At 35.9% G+C, this 18038-nt stretch overlaps 1 protein-coding gene across 1 annotated transcript in view; it reads right to left on the bottom strand.

Moving 5' to 3' along the window:
* SACM1L (SAC1 suppressor of actin mutations 1-like (yeast)) overlaps positions 1-16523 on the bottom strand; it is a 45672-nt gene extending 29149 nt beyond the window's left edge. The window contains exons 1-7 of the mRNA XM_008579206.1: positions 16418-16523; positions 13814-13888; positions 12112-12239; positions 11314-11463; positions 8257-8316; positions 7375-7408; positions 1193-1294 (exon numbers count right to left, since the gene is read on the bottom strand). Of these exons, the coding sequence (XP_008577428.1) occupies positions 1193-1294; positions 7375-7408; positions 8257-8316; positions 11314-11463; positions 12112-12135 (370 nt within the window). The 5' untranslated portion in view covers positions 12136-12239; positions 13814-13888; positions 16418-16523. The remainder of the gene's footprint in view (positions 1-1192; positions 1295-7374; positions 7409-8256; positions 8317-11313; positions 11464-12111; positions 12240-13813; positions 13889-16417) is intronic.
* Between the last annotated feature and the right edge of the window lie 1515 nt (positions 16524-18038).

Raw genomic sequence — 18038 nt, 5'->3', positions numbered from 1 at the left:
TTGCGATCCGTTGCTGGTCACGAAAAAAGACAAAAAGGAAAAAAAAAAAAAAAAAAAGAAGCACAGGCTATGCCTGTTTCCTTCCATAATTCCTATTAAAAACAATATGTTATTATTCTAAAGAGAGACAGAGAAAGAGATCTTTATTAAAAAATTTCCAAAACATATTAAGAAAAACAAAACCAAGGTGCAGAAAAATGTGCATAGAATATAATCATTGTCCATAAGAGAAAAATGCATACGTGTAATAGCATAAAAATTATCCAGAAAGATAAACAAGAAACTAACGTTTGATTAGCTAGTAGGGGGGTAAGGACCAAACAGATGAGGTCAGAAATGGGAAATATTTTTTACTGTATTTTAAAAATACTTTTTAATTTTTGGAATATGTAAATGCATTACCTGTTCTAAAAACTTAATTAAAAAATATGTTTTTATCCAAGAAAATCTAGTTACAAGGGAGTTGCTAACTTTAATTTTGGTTCTGTGATCTTGGCCTGGTCACCCACTCAATGTCTTTCTTCTTCTGCTGTATCATCTATAATGAGAGAGATTAACCAAATAATCTCTACAACTTCCTGGCCCAAAATTTCTATGATTTTTAATGGCCCGTAGGATTTTATTCTGATATATTCTGGTCAAAAGGATAAAAAAAAAAAAAGGAAAGGCTGGAGAAATTCCTTTTCTTAATGATAGTGACCTTTAATACAGAATTCAAAAGCTTGGTTTGAGCAATTAGCATGTTGCTAAAACAAAGCCTAGAGAATAAATGCTAAAATGTAAATGTTTACAAAGTAAACATAAAATCAAATGTCTATCTTTATGCATGCAGAGAAACCAAAAGCAATAGAAGAAAATACTTTCTGATATGAGTTCAGGTTATCGAAAACTACACTGAGTTCAGTTCTGCTTTCAGTTATCCAGGAAACATGATCAGTTCCTTCTCAAGCAGTAAGAAGCAGCTTATGGTATCACATTAACATTTACAATGTAATTACAGTAACTGCAGTAAAGTACAAAAGACCTACCTAATTATTATAACAAAGCAGGAGATAAATACTTATCAAGGCTATCAAATGATAACAAACACAAATAAAATATAAAAGGTTACATTCATGTCACTGCAAGACAAAACATTAATTAGTGATAGATATGACCCAATACTGAATCATGCTGACGAAACTAATCTTACCTCTTACATAATAGCGCACACCAGCTCTAAAACAACTCCTCCTTGAGATGAGAATCCAATCAAAGTACTTTCCATTAATAGAGCACGAATGCATAGTAATAACTTAACTACATTAAGAAAAATATAACATATATAGAAATCATATGTACTATTTATAAATTCAATTTGTATCTATTTACCCTAATAAATTCTCTTTAAGAGAAAAAAAGAACAAAGATATGGAAATCTTTCGGCTTCTTCATGAATATTCACGAGCCTTTAGTACTGTAATCTTCAACTGTGAAGTTTTATCAAGTCAATACCCTATAATGACATATAAACAGTATGTTTAAGCAGTTCGCTATAGTGTTTCTATTTAAATAATATGCTTTCCTTTCCTTGATATCCTCAACCATTAAAAGTAAAGAATTGTTAACCACATTACCAAACAACCTACTCTAAATGAAAAACATATAAATTTAAAATAGATTAACCTTCAAATAAGAAATGGAAAAAGGATGGGGGTGGGGGGGAAGGCTAGGCTACTGCAGTTGAAGAAAAATCTGAAGTATATCACATGCATAATTAAAAATATAAATTAGTCATAACAGTTGGTAAACATATGAAGATTTACAGATCAGACTAAATTAAACAAAGATAACCTAGATACAGAAACTGTAACTCTACTTTTTCTGAAACAGAAAAAGTAAAACTAAATATGAAAAAAAGACTGTAGCTCCCCAAAAGCTTTCCTTAATATAAAATTATTTCCCTAACGTAGTGGATTGAATTATGTCCCCCTAAAACTCATTCAAGCTTGAATTGCATCCCCCAAGTTTTATGTATTAGAAACTTAGCCACTACTGTGACTGTTAAGAGGGTGGGAAATCCTACTACGGTAATTCAAAGATGGAGTCTTGAAGAAGTGATTGGATTGTAGGACTGTGCAGTAGTGAATGGATTAAAAATGGTGGTCAGGGGTGTGGTTCTGAGGGATTTAAAAGAAGAAGAGAGTCTGTCTTTTTCTCTGCTGCTCTCTGTTTCCACCATCTTGTAATGAGTCCCCTGCATCTGTCACCACCACCAGATGGACTTTGGACTTCCCAGGCTCAGAAACTGTAAGTAATAAATTTTGTTTTCTTCACCCAGTTTCAGGTATTTTGTTATAAGCAACAGAAATAGACTAATACACCTAACTGCTGGTAACAGTATCTGCTATCTGATATTCGCTACCATCAGTAATGGAGAATCATATATATACCTGGAAATTATAAAGGGTGACCTCTCCATTACCACAGTAAAGCATTTGCAGAAGCCTTTGGAATTGGCGTACCTCTCCTGATAAATAGCGTTTTTTATTATGAAAAATAATAAACAGAAAAGAATACATAATGGGTATAAATATTTACAAACTGACCTCTCCATTTCATTACCACAGTAAAGCATTTGCAGAAGCCTTTGGAATTGGCGTACCTCTCCTGATAAATAGTGTTTTTTATTATGAAAAATAATAAACAGAAAAGAATACATAATGGGTATAAATATTTACAAAAACACCTTTGTATGGTGAGTTATTGCTTAACGGGTACAGAATCTCTGACAGGGGTGATGGAAATGTTTTGAAAATAGTGATGCTGGTTGCACAACATTGTGAATGTAATTAATGCCACTCACTGAATTGTACACTTAAAAATGGCTAAAATGGCAAATTTTATGTTAAATATATTTGGTCATAATAAAAAAACATTACACACACACACCGCGCCCCCTGTATATCCACCCATATCTTTGAAGCACCTGGAGCTCCTCTCCATCGGACTCCCTTACATCCTCCAAGAAGTAACCACTAACCCTTAGTTCATCTTTCTCTTGGTTGTTTTTCTAGTTTTATCACTAAACAATTTGTTGTTTAGTTTGAACAGTTTTTGACCTTTTATTTTTTTTTACATAAAAGCAATTATTCTGCATGTATTCTTTTGGCTTGCTTATTTGTTCAACATTATGTTCATGAGGATCATTCACTGCTATAACTGTATAATTCTCCACTGTATGAATATACTACACTTTATTAATCCATTCCACTGTCCATGGACATGTAGGTTGTTTCCAGTTTTTGTTATTTTAAACAGTGCTACAAAAATATCTCTGTACATGGACATGTGGAAGTGGCTCTAAGAAGCAGTACTGCTGGGTCACAGAGTAAATACATCATCTGTTCATATCAGGAAATGTCAACATGTTTTGAGAATTACTTTGGCTTCTTATCTTCACCAACATTTATATTGCCTGGTTTTTAACTGTTTGCCACACTGGCAAGGAAGGGAGATATGATAGCAAGACAGATTTGTTTTATTGCTTCAATAGTCTTACCTTTTTTCCTTCCTCATTTATTTAGATTTGCCCTATGGTTATTTTCCACAGGTAACATTTTTTCTTAATATAATTTGATTCATCCATTATAAAGCATAATGGCATAATAAAATAAATATCTATGAACCTACCATCCAAACTTCAGAACAGTGTCAAAACCCTGAGTCTATTTACCTGTTCCTGCCCCATTCCATCCAACTGCCTTCTTGCCCAGAAGTAACATGTTCTCGGGTTCGTGGAGACCATTCTCCTGTCTTTTTAGTCTCATCACATGTAATCATGACTTAAAAACACAGCTTGCATTTGAGTTCTATAAAAATGGCAGCACACTCTTTATAAACTTCAAGCCCTTTTTTTTCCCCATAAGTTCCTGTGATTCACCCTTATACTGCATCAAGCAATAGTTCATTCCTCTTCAGTGTTGTGCAAAATCTATAAGGATCATACCACAAAAGACCTAGTTCTGCTGCTGACAGAAGTTGTAGTGTTCTTAGTTTTGCTCTAACATGATGCTGTGAATATTCTTGTAAATACTTCCTGGTAATAATGTATTGGGTATGCATAGAAGTGCTGGCAAATTAACAAGAGAATGCCAAGTAATTTTCAAAATAGTGGTACCACATAACACCAGGAATATGAGGTGCTAATGATTCACCCCTCTCTGTTACTCAAGTCTGGTATCATCAGACTTGAGCTCCCAATTCACTCTCTTTTGAAATCTATAGCACTAGGGATTTTATCTATTGTGAGACATGAGCCTGCCCTTAAAAGATAAATCTAGCAGAGAATATAAATCATTTTCTTCTGATTACAAGACAAATACATATATAAACATTTTAGAGAATCCAGAAAGCACTGAAGGAACAAGGGACAAATAAAAACGATGAATCCCCTCATTGTGAGATAATTTGAAAAATGTAAATGTATTTACTTCTAGTCTTTTATCAATGAGTTACTCCCAGGGCCACCTATTGCCACTCTCCAGGATGTCCATTTCACACTTCTCCTCAGCCTCTAACACTCGTGCCTCATTCCACTCACAGCTGATGACTTCACTTCCTATTTAACTGTGAAAATAAAAGCCCTCCACATGCTCCCACTACATTTATACACCCACCTGCATCCACATATCTGTTTTCCTTCTATGATTGTGGATGAGCTGCCTATGCCAGGCCCTCTACCTGTGCACTAGACCCCCAACCCTACAACACACTCAGAGACACCCACTCCAGCATGCACCTTCACCAATTTACCCCTTCACCAAATTCTTTCTCATCAGCATTTAGAAGTGTCCCTCCCTCAACTGAGGAGGAAGAACACAACCTCCTTCTGCAATAGTCATCACATTTAACCAACCAGCAGCATATCAGCCAGTAACACCCTCTTGTTGAAAACATCTTCATTTGCTGCTGGGATACTGCACTCACTGGTTAGTTTGCCCCTTCCTCACTGGCCTTTGCTGGTTCATCTTAATTTCCCTAACTTCTAAATCTTGGAGTAATCATGTGACCTGCCTTTTCAGCTCACTTACTTTGGTTCTGTCACTTCAGAAGTCTTTCATCCTCCCTGAAGCCTACTGTCTGTGGCTCTAACATTTTTTACTACCTAGAACCCCAACTCAGGTTGTCTTCTCTCTTTCTCCAGACCTTTTCTCTTCTCTATATACATTCCTTCCTTTGACAATCACATCCAGCTTCAAGGCTTTAAATACCATTATACCCTGAGGACTCTCAAATTTATGTCTCCGTCAGGGACTTCTCCCCTGAACTCTAGTCCCATATATCTAACTGCCTTCCTGACATCTGTATCTGGATATCTATAGAAATCTCAGCTTAACATGTCCAAATGGAACTCCAGATACTCTTCTGCCTCCTTTCCACCTCCAGACTCTTACCCACCTCAGTGGATGGCTTCCTTCCACTTACATTCTGGCCAACAACCTTAGAGTCATACTAAATTCCTCTTTCATACACCACACACAATCTGTCAGAAAATGCTATTAGCTCTGCCTTCAAAACTTATCTAAAATCTGACCATTTCTCACCACCATCACTGCTACCATCTTGGTCCTAGACATCATCACTTCTCACCTGGATGACTGTAACCAGGTTCCTTGTTCCTTGTATCCACGTGTGCTAATCTTTGGCCTATTCTCTACGCCACAGAGTGATCCTGTCTTATGCCAGTCTTCTACTCAAATCCCCCCAACAGCTCCTCATCACAGTTAAAGTAAAAGACATAGTCCTTCCCATGAGTAATCTGGGCCCACCTACCTCCCAGAACACAGCTCCCACCCCTCTCTTCCTACTCTCTCTGCCCCAGTCATGCTCTTGCCATGGGGCCTTTGTATTTGCTGATCTCTCTGTATATATGTGAAACATGTGACTATATTTTTAGTCAATAATACATTAAACAAAAGCTCATCTAAAGTATGTCCATATAGTTCTTTCACCAAGTAAATTTGATGAAAGCTGGAGTAATGACAATACCTATCAGGCCCACTTAAAATACAAAGCAGAATAAAATTACCATTGATAATAATAATAATAATAAATAAATAAAGCTTTAATGCTAAATGGGTAAACTGTTTCTAAAACTGCCTAGAAAAAAAAGTTTTGTAATCTCACTTGATATTATTTGTCTAGTCACAATCTCATTTAAAATAAAACAAAAAACAGTTGGCTCAAATCCTTACTACCTGAACACATTTGTTCTTATTTTATCCTATAAATAAAGCTTTAATGCTAAATGGGTAAACTGTTTCTAAAACTGCCTAGAAAAAAAAGTTTTGTAACCTCACTTGATATTATTTGTCTAGTCACAATCTCATTTAAAAAAAAACAAAAAACAGTTGGCTCAAATCCTTACTACCTGAACACATTTGTTCTTATTTTATCCTTAGGAGAACTTGGAAAGCTCTACATGGAGGGGAGGGAGTGGGTGGAGAGGAATAAACAAAAGTTTTTATCTTGAAATCTTTCTGATTTTTATTCCCCCACAACCGTGGGAAATGTTTCCCCCACTACTTTTCTCCTTTTAAGTGTAACAAGCAAAATAATTTAATGAAATCATATTAATATAATGAATAAATAAATCATAGATTGTTGTGTTAATAAGCTTCTCAGGGTACTTGATAGAAAGATGTCACCTCAGTTTCTGCAGGGCACAGTCCTGATTATAGGCACTCATCCGCATATATTGTGCTTATACTTCAAGAGCCACCTCACTTTGCTTCCCTATTTTTATTATGATGTTTATGATATGTTTTTTAAATGAACCTACAATTAGATAATCATCACTCATTTTGCATTTGTACTATGATTTCCCCACCACTAAGCATTATTCTTTGTACTCCATCTATTTTCACTTTTCTGTCACTATTTCGACCAGTAAATAAAATTTTTAACCGTAATATTCCTCTCCAAGTTGCTGGTCACCCTAGTTCCTGAGTTTAGCTTTTTTAATTACTAAGAAAAGTTTTCACTTAGCAGCCAGGTTCGAACTACTCTTGTGTAAGATTCAAGACAACATCAAATAAAGGCAAAATACAGTATACTTATTCCTTCTCTTTAAGTCACCAGCCCCAGGACTCTTGAACAGAGAAAGAATAATTTAACCTGAGTAATTCATTCTTTTTTTTAAAAAAAATGGTCACTTACAATCAATATTCTAAGATTTTACATAAAGGAGTTTGATTTTTTTATTAACAGCAATTTCTACTAATTCTGAAATATTCTGCTCATGCAATATTTGAGACAGTCTCTAAATCTACCTTATAATAAAATTTAAATAAAGACTGACAGACACTAAAGAGTAATATTATGCAAGGATACAGCCATGTAACACTGGAAGAGCAAACCGATGGACCTGAAATGGAGATATATATTTAGAATCAATATACTTTAAAAATAAATAAATAAAAAGCAGCATTACATTAAAGATACGTATACACAGGGAGGTAATATAGAAACATAACAAGATAGTAAGCTTATTTGTAACTTTTAATTTTAAAGATATTTTTTCTAATGTAACATTAAGTGTGTGTTACAATCATTTAGGCTTAAATATTCACAGATTTTGGAACACTAATAAAACTACATGAAGTTTCAGAATGTTTACCTCCTTTTCAGTCCTTGCCTACAAAACTTCACTCCTCCAGGGAAAAGATATCCCATGCTAATTGTTTGCAGCTCAAACTACTTTTCCAAAAAAAGCATAGCAAATGACAAGAAATAAAGCAATTAGATAAATCTATTTAGCTAGATTCAATATACTATGTTTCCCTAGCTGAGTGTCCTTGTTTGTAGTTCACTTGTGTAAACAAAGGACAGAAGATGGTGGCAACTATGTATGTCTCTCCTGGGTGACTAAAGGGAGTCAAATAAATGCAGAGCTCTCCACTAAGCCTAGGGACTTAGCCCTGACCCCTCATTTCTCCATTATTCATCAACCAACACCTATTCAATCTCTTTTAGTTAGAGAAAGCAATGTATTTTTACTTAAGGCTTCTATAGAAGTTCAGAGTAAAATAATTAGATGTCTTTAACATAGAATAATGTGAGAGAATAGACCTGATCAAAGTTTGTAAGTTATAAACAGAGTTAAATTAGAATTATTTATCAAAATCCTTGGTGATTAGGTAGTTGTTTTATAATTTGTATTCAATTAAAACTTGGACTATAAGAAATAAGCAGGATTTATTCAGCACACATTACCTCTGGCTGAGCAGAAAGTTCTCTGAGAAGATGACCATTCCATACAAACCGCTGATCTGCCTAAGAGAAGTTTTGAAATTTAATAAAATATCTCCTGCTAAGTTGATTTTCTACAGAAGAAAACTACACCAATCAATGTCTCCCTCTGGTGGCTAGAAGCAGGTTTCTTTGACATGCTCTGAATAGAACACACCTCCCCGTCAAATCTGTCCCTCCTCCAGGTATTCCTGCTCATTGCCTCAGGTCAGACAGAAACCTGGGAGTCCTCTCAGGGTCTTTCTTTCCCTTACATTTAACCAATCGTCAAGTCCTAAATCTCCTTCAAAATCCATCCTCTTTTCTACATTTCTATTCCCACTATCCTTGACCAACACTTGACTCCAGCCTAACTACTAAAACAGCTTCCCTTGCTTTAAGTTTTGGTGTTAGCCCTGCCTACTTTTCCTCAATGATGCTGCCAGAGTTCTCTAGCATGCCCTGTCTCCTATCTGCTTCAAATTCTTCAATGACTGTCATTCTAAAGAACCAAATCTTCGTATGGCTTAACACGTCCTGGGATCTGGCAGCCCCTACTTAATTCTGATCTCATTTCTGGCCACTCTGACTTTTGATCTATAAATACAGAAGAAGCCCCCACAACAATCTCTACTTAAATGGCTCAGTAGATTAACCAATTCTCTCCAATCTCTTTATAAAGCATACCAACTGAACCACACTCCTCCCTCTCCTACCCGTAAAGTCACAGGATATGGCTCTTGCACTTGGCCATAATCAGCTGAATCTCACTTCCTGAGATTCAGGTGTGTGTTTCCAATTGGTTTGTGCCAGTCATACTTGTTATTCATCATTACATAATTTAACCAAATATTTTACAAACCCATGAAATATGACTAAAAATGAACCCGTTTCTATAAAGTTGAATAATTTGAAATATAACTTGATAAGAGGCAAGTTCCTAAAACAAAATTGCTGCTGAATTAGGAGTGGGAATGGCAACTAAAAAAGATTAGAGAAACACAGTAAAAATCTACAGGATTCTGCACTTATACACTGTTCTGTAAATGTCAAAGTCTATAAAAAGACTCAACCAAAAAGCCTTACTGATGTAATTTACCCATGAAAGACAATTTAGAATCAAGGAATCAAAAATCAAAGAAAAGCCTGTCGCCCTACATAAAAGTACTAATCAGTCAATACAAAATTCTATGTTTTAAGTTAAAATGTTTAAAGAATATGTTTCATTTATTACTTTTATGATTCCTTATGTTAACTTGAACTGACTTTTGATTAGCTGACAAAAATTTCCCATCCCATCCCATTCCAACAGATGAGATGGCTTTTTCAGCTTAGCCTAATATTGCTACCGCCTCTGCCTGGAACCCTCCCTCTCCCACTGTCACCTGACCAACAAGGCCTACTCATCATTAAGTCTCAGCTCCAAAGTTAGCTTCCTTTGTAAAGTCATCCCTGACACTTGCAGGCAGAGTGAGACCCTCCTTTCTTCAGGATCCCACTATACTTTGGTACATGTCTCCATTCAGCAATCATGTCTTGTTGTGTCATTCCTTGGACTTTTGATTCCCCGGGAGACTGTAGGTTCTCACAAGGTAGAGGCCACGGCTTTTCATTCTGGGCCCCCAATGGCTAGTACAGTGTTTGGCACATAGCAGGCATTTGAGAGACATTTGATAAACAAATGGAGAATGCAGCAACTGCTTTTAAAACCAACATTCTCTTTGTAGTTAAAAGTCAAATGTCTTGATTGGTTAGCCTACATCTAAACTTACATCTAAGCCTACCTATAATTTTACTAGATTAGAGTATAAAATATTGCCTCAAACAGCCAGTCATCTAAAATACTGAAGTTAAACTATATGAAATTATCATTTTTATTGGTCAAAACAGATTAATTACTGGCAATTTCATATGGTCCAACTTAATAGGTAACAAGTAGCAACCTGTTAAATTCCATCTGCCCCCTAAACACACCTAAGATTTTTTAATAAAAAAAAAAACCAAAGCAGCAATTATCCGGGTTTCTGAAGAGCAGAAACTTTAAGTAGAGATCACTTGAGGCCTAGTTTTAAAGATACACTCATTTAAAAAAAAAAAAAGCAAAAACACCACCAAAAAACTTAAAGAGATATTTTCCAAGTTATTAAATCAATTGTTACTTATCTAGTTAGGAAAATTATAAATAACATCAGTGCAGAAAGAACATCAACTGGGGCCGGCCTGGTGGCGCACTGGATAGTGCGCCGCTTGGGAAGCGCGGCGGCGCTCCTTGCGATCCATTGCCGGACACGGAAAAAAGACAAAAGACAAAAAAAAAAAAAAGAAAAAGAAAAAGAAAGAACATCAACTGTTAGAACATTAATTTTATAAGCCTCATCATGCTGGTAATGGAACTGGTACACTAGGAACACTGAGAGCTAAGAAATTACAAATGAATGCAATGTTAGTTGGAAGATTTGACACCTGAGAGATAGCACTTGATAGCCTAGTAATATTTATGCAAAAATACAAATTCTAAAAGGTTTTCCTCTAACTATATGTGTGTTTCGACAAATTTATGAATATCTACATCAGTGGTTTTTAATCCTGTCTGTGTACAAATACGAATTTCAGGGAATCAATTTAGAATTGTGATGTATAGGGCCAGCCCGGTGGCGCATTCGGTAGAGTGCGGCGCTTGGGAGCACGGCGGCACTCCCGCCCAGGGTTCAGATCCCATATAGAGACCAGTCCGCTCACTGGTTGAGGCGGTGCGGGTGCGACACCGAGGGTTGCGATCCCATTGCCGGTCGCGGTACGGGCGCGACACCGAGGGTTGCGATCCCATTACCGGTCATGAAAAAAGACAAAAAGAAAAAAAAAAAAAGAATTGTGATGTATATGTGAAACATGATAGGTTTTCAAAGCCCCATGCATTATCCTAATACAGCCAGGATTGAGAAAAATCGATGTAAATTTTAATGGATAAAATAGAGATGTGTCCCTTTAAAAAAAACCTAAAAATAAATAAAAATAATAAAAATAACCAAAGATCAAGTTTACCCTCTCCAGGAGACTCATTTCTTGGAATTCTGGACTAGTATTAGACAGCCGCTGCAAAGTATGGGTCAAATCATATGTCGTTGAAAAGTAAAATCCATCCATACTCAGGACATGGCTTATCATTGCTAAGAAAGTTTTATTATCTTGTAACTGTAAACAAAGGGGGAAAATATCAGTATATGTTATAGTTGAAAAGGAATTTGTTGGCATGAGAAAAGAGTAAAAATAAAAACCCTTAAGTCTTGCCCTGTTAAATACCACTGACGGAAGGACTGGGCCAGAGAAGGGTACGCTCACCATTTCCCTGGGACCTACAATAGCTTCTAACACACAGAAGATGCTCATAAATATTGTAGGGTAGTATTATGATTTGATTATGTAGGACTCCTTCCCTTTGGTATTTGTTACAAGTTTTACTCTAATGGGCAGAAGAGTTGTTTTAACAAAACATCATCACCTTAGGTTATGATGTGCCAGACACTTTCCATAGATTCTCTTTAATTGTCACAACAACCCTGCTAGATTGGCATAACTATCCTCATTTGACAAATGAAACACATAAAATCATGAAGGGCCCAGTAACACCGAGAATAAATAACAAACCAAGAACAATAAAACACAAACAATATTTTAAAAATATTTTTTATGGCTAGGTATAAAAATAGGTAGAGTGGCCTTACTCTCTAGGTTGCTTAAATAATTAGACTTAAAGAAATCCATCATTCTCTGTATTCTGCAACCCCCTGCTCTACGGTACTTCTTTGGGTTTTGCAATTAATAACTGCTTCCAGTTCTTACCTGAATATCAGTTAAGTGTAACATTGTCTTCTTATAAGAAAGGACATCAAAATCTGTTGCTTTCCAGATTACATGATTGAAAAATTCACCTATTTTTGTCTTTTTGGTAATGACAATAAGATAATTACCTGCAAAAAGCAAAGCCAAACACACATAAATATAAAAAAGGCAACATGAAAGCCAAAAGTAACAGTCCTTATTGTTTAAATTTTAAAGGTTAGCAGAATGAGATTGTATTGAGCTACTCAGATAATGGCCCCGTTTTTTTTAAGCAATCTTACAATTTATGATTAGAAAGATCAGCATATTATTTTTTAAATTTTTTCTCAAAAAGATAAAAGCAAAAGCTTTTGGTAACCAAGGAGTCATCTTAGCAGGTGGAAAGTGGAGACAGAAAAATACTTCTCTTTCTCTCTGCTGTCACCCCCAAGGCATACAGAACACAGCTTAAAGCATCATAGGTCATGCGATCTGACCACTGCAGGTCGATGTCTATCTACACCACTGCTATGTCTTTTATGTTATTCTAAATGGTAGAGAATGAGCTGGGGCAGTATAACAGGTTACTGCAATATTACATGGGTGATGGTTACGAATCAAGGAGTCATCACAGTACCATGCACAATACACCACTCCTGATCCTGGCCACCTCCTCCCTCCACAAATAAAACAGAGTAACTCTTTCTCACTAAATCAATTCTTAAGATCTGTTCAATGATCTACCCACAAGTACTTCCCTGGACGTTTTCCTGTGTACCTCTCTTTCCTAGAACTTGTCACACATTGCACTGCCGTAATTTGCTACTTATATGTCTCTCTCACTAGACTGTGAACTGAAGACAAAAGGGACTTTAATCTTTTATAACAAGTATCTAGCACAGTGCCTGAAATAAGAAGATTTTTTTTTTTTTTTTTTTGTCTTTTTCCGTGTCCGGCAACGGATCACAACCCTCAGTGTTGCCCCCGTACCGGACCGGGGACCGGCAACGGGATCGCAACCCTCGGGGTCGCTCCCGCGCCTCGCTCAGCCAGTGAGCGGGAACCGGTCTGTATGTGGGATCCGAACCCTCGGGCGGGAGCGCCGCCGCGCTTCCCAAGCGGCGCACTTATCCAGTGCGCCACCGGGCCGGCCCGAAATAAGAGGAATTTTAAAGAAAGTTCAATGATGCTGGCCAGTTAGCTCAGCTGGTTAGAGCACGGCCTTATAACACTGAGGTAATGGGCTCAAAGCCCCATACTATATTGTCAGCCACCCTGAAAAAGCCAAAAAACAGTTCAATGAAATAAAGTTTAAGTAAACAAAAATCAGCTTCTTAATAATGCAGAACCAAGAAACATCCTCTAACATGCACTATGTCATATCACTATAGAACTGAAAGTGCAGAATACATTAATCCATCAATGCATTAAACTTTTTATTTAAATACTCTTGAAATATGAAAAATGTCTAGGTGACTGGAGATTTTGGCTATAGTTAAAATAAAACCAAATACTTAAGCTTTTTCTTTAAAAAAAAAAAAAACCCTCAGGATGATAAATTTAACCATTTGGGGGATATAACTCTTAGAAATTAACAACAAATATCTAAACTAGAAATTTACTCCCTAAACCATAATATGAAGTATGCCTACGCCTTCATCTTATACTCTAACATTGTCAATTTAATTACCTTCTTTGCCCATCTTAGCTTATTTTGTCTTACCTGCCACCAGACGAATTGTGCCCAGTATACCAAATATTGGTCTTGTGACAGCTGAAGGAGGAACATCTTTCTTGACTTTAAAAGGGGGGGGGGGGGAAGAAAAATCATATAGTAAAAGCTGACCAATAGAAATGGTAATTTAGTTTGACTTCAATAGTTACTCCAACTAAATTAATCTGTATGATTTGTTCTAAGAAAGCAATATTCCTTCATTAATGTTGGACCTCAATTTTGGCAGAACATAAAATTAAGATGTCCATGTTACATATAACGGAAAGGACTCAGCCCATCTAGAATATGGTGCCAAAAGTAATATGCTTCAGCTTCCTCATCAGGTGAATCATGGGTTATTTCTACTGTCAATTTTTAACCAAATTTATCCACTGCTTGTCAGAAACTAAGTACCCACCCCTTAAAGAGAATTAGAGAAAGTGAGAGTCTGAGACAAGGTTTTAATCCTAACATTCAACTAACAGAATGCAAAAAAAAGACGTGCCCATCTACATTTAAGAAAATGGGAATGGAGGCAAAGATCCAAGGGAAGAAGGAGGAAGGAAAAGCCTCCTCCTTGTGTCTAACAGCAATTTATACAGGTATGCAGGGAGGCATCCTCATTAACCCTGATTTGATCAATAATGCCCTTATTAATAAAATAGTACCTTACATTATAAAAAACATTTTGTGGAACTCGAGCTTAGAAAACAACGTCAAAAAGGGAGGAGAGAGAGTCCCACGGTCAAATTTACTTTGCTGCACCCCAAACTCCTCCATTCCCTCTCCTGGAGAAAGAATCACAACTCACATTAGGAGAATAAAGGCTCTGAGAAGGCCTACAGTAAAAGGAAGCTGTTCCACTGTTTCATCCAAGGATTCCTGAACCTATGGGGTTTAAAACTTTCCTTTCGGTTACAGCTTATTATCATCCTGAAACTCATTTGAGAAACACTGCTACAAACCCAAGCACTCATTCTCAAAGGCAGTCATTACAGTAATTCTTTTATTCTAAATAATTAATTATGAATAAAGTGATTCTGATTAAGGTCTAAAATTCACTTCTGTTTCTCTTAATAATTCAATTTACTTAGTAATGCTATGCCACAATTAACTAACAAGATAAATAGGAATGCCAGTAGTGAAAAGCTCAGAGAAAATTCTGAATATACTGAAATTATCTTATAAACTTAAATGTACTATTGATAGAGCTTTAAGTTACATTAATTGCAGCAATAAAACTGTGGTAATTCTGAGAATACACGTTAGCTTTCCATGGAAAAAAAAATTCCTCTTTCCAAGGCCATAGTTTACATTCCTCATGGTAAAAAGAAACTAGCTAAGAAAATTGTCAGCGAGTCAGCCTCTCATCGTCAATGACTTTGGGTCAAAGTATTTCATCACGTGTCTACTGATGACTGCTTGGTATCATCATCTTTACAGCCAAACTATTCACAACCTTTAGCTTTTGGTCTATTCAAATGGGGCTGCAATCTATACCTACAAATAAAATGTCACAGAAAGGTCAAAAATAACTGAAAATAAACCCATACTAAAGCTCTTATAAGACACTACGATGTATCAATATGGCATAAAAAAGAAGTGTATTTAAACTTCAGGAGAACTATATTAAAACTGGTTAACACTAATCAGCTATCTTGAGAGAGCAGCCACCAAGCATCAGACAAACAGGAAATGCCAAATTATCAAACTAAAACAGGGCTTTAATTCTATTTGATCAAAGGAAAATTATATATGATACTTACCACAAAAGCCAGATAACCAAGGAAATGGAAATTTAATAGCCATACTTTTCTTACACTTTACTATCCCACTGAAAATATATTTCATTTTGTCCATTGAAAAGATATTTACCGAATGCCTACTCTATTGTTATTCAAATATTATTTTTAAAGGAAAAAACAAATACAGAACTATCTGAAGGTGAACTGAAATTTTTAAACAAATGAAAAGTGGAATTCTAAATGAGATACCACATACTATATTAATTTGTCAGCAAAAATTTTTCACATTAATTTATTCAGAACAAGAGTGTTCCACACAATTGGAAAAAAAAAAAATGTTTTTCACACCCCTGAGAAGCAAAACTAAAATATAACTGGGTAGGTAGATAAAGCTTAGAACATCATTTGCCTGAAATGCTTAAAAGTTTTAGTAAAGTATATTCTATTTTTCATTTATTAAATTAGCCTCACAGTCATGAAAAGTTTCAAAAGAATAACAAAAGCAGCTGTTAAAATTCCGTACACTTAAAACTGAAACAACTTTTTCACACTCAAATACCTTAAATCTTAGAGCTGGAAAGCAGCTTAGACATCTAAACCAAATACAAAGAAAGAAATCATTATATTTTTAAATACTTACAAACAATTAAGTGCTGCCTAAATTTTCCAAGATCATTTCTCTTTTTCATAAAAAGGAGATAGCATAAAATTAATGTATAAAAATTAAATAAGGTAGCAAGAATGAAAATTTTAATATGAAGGCACTCAGAGACCCACACACTGACATACCCGTGAGTAATTTATTTTAGTTACTGCAATTCACTTATAAAATCTTTCTCAGACACTTCTAAATCTGGCTATAAAATACCTGCAAGAGTAACCTCTGTGGACACACGGTCAATGGTAAGCACATCATCTGCTCCATCATCACAAGCTTCCACATAAAATTTTTCAGGTGTGATATGCCTAAGAAGAAATTTAAAAGCATAAATACCTAAACCAAATGAAATGAAAAATTCTAAAAAACTATTTACTGTAACAATTACAAAAGGGTTTAAATTCAACATTATTTTCCCAGCTTCTAAAAAAGATGAAGTTAAGTTACTGTCTTCATGAGTTCACTGCAACTCTTTTCCCTCTTATGATAGTACTTCAAAAAGTTTGTGGAATAATAGAATTAAAAGATAATACAAATCCTTGCATGAACTTTTTGAAGTATCCTCTTAAATTTAATGCAGACACAATTTTTCTAAAACCATCGATTTAACTTATGAAACAAAATCATAATCAAATCTAATTTACTATATTCACCACCAGGCAGGAGGCAATGTAGCACAGCAAGAGCACAGTCCATAGAATTGCACTACCTGTGCTTGTGTGTCTAAGGTAAGTAACTAAGGCAAGTTACTCATCCTCTCTGTTCTTCCTATTTCTTCATCTGTAAAACAAGTATAATACCAGACTCACCACATAGCACTGTTGTGAGGATTAAATGAGCTAATCGTTGGTAAACACTTAGAACTCCACTTGACACATAGTAAGCAAGATATAAGTATTAGCTAAAAATACTAAAAAATGCAATTTTAATAAAACAATTCCAGGAAATTGTTTAAAATAAATTAACATTCAGGTGTTTTTGTTGTTGTTAGTAGAAAAACCACAAAATGTATTCCTGACGAAAACTTCTCATTCTGCAAAATAAAAAAAATAAAATAAAAGGGTTTTAAAAGTAGGGTTGGGGGGCCGGCCCGGTGGCGCACTCGGTAGAGTGCAGCCCTTGGGAGCGTGGCGGCGCTCCCGCTGAGGGTTCGGATCCCATATAGAGACCAGTCTGCTCACTGGTTGAGCGCGGTGCGGGCGCGACACCGAGGGTTGTGATCCCGTTGCTGGTCGCGGTACGGGCGCGACACTGAGGGTTGCGATCCCATTACTGGTCATGAAAAAAAGACAAAAAGGAAAAAAAAAAAAAAGTAGGGTTGGGACAAACTACTCAAATTTTATGCAACTTTGTAACCAGGGTCTATCAAAAATAACAGTTGTTGGTTCCTTAAGAAATAACTTGGATAGTACATGCAAGCAACTCAGCATGGTTACAGAATGACTCAGGAAAAAATAAGCAGAAACAACAAAGTGAAAACGCAGACTTGCAGGCATTAAAATAATGCAGAATGAAGTAGAACATTAAGCCGTTGATCAAGGCTATTATTAAGGTAGGCACAGGGGGGAGTACAACCCTCCAGGGGCTGAGCAAGGCCGAGAAGGGCAGCTGAGTATAGGAACCTTTATTTTTTTCCAAAAATGCATCTGTATTGTTCATAAACTATACTTAAAAGAACTTGTCTGTGCAGCAGCCAATCTGAGGGCTTTTTCCTTTCCTTTTTAATTCTACTCCCAGTATTCTGGGGAGTACCTTGCCTATGAAAAACCTCATGCAAACCCACACAACCATCACTGACATCATTTCCTATTTACCAATTGAGTATAAGCTA

This window comes from Galeopterus variegatus, unplaced genomic scaffold (genome assembly GCF_000696425.1).
Source record: "Galeopterus variegatus unplaced genomic scaffold, G_variegatus-3.0.2 Scaffold1832, whole genome shotgun sequence".
NCBI classification, from domain to species: Eukaryota; Metazoa; Chordata; class Mammalia; order Dermoptera; family Cynocephalidae; genus Galeopterus; species Galeopterus variegatus.
The sequence above is the reverse complement of the archived record's forward strand: the minus strand, read 5'-3'. Positions and strand labels throughout refer to the sequence as shown.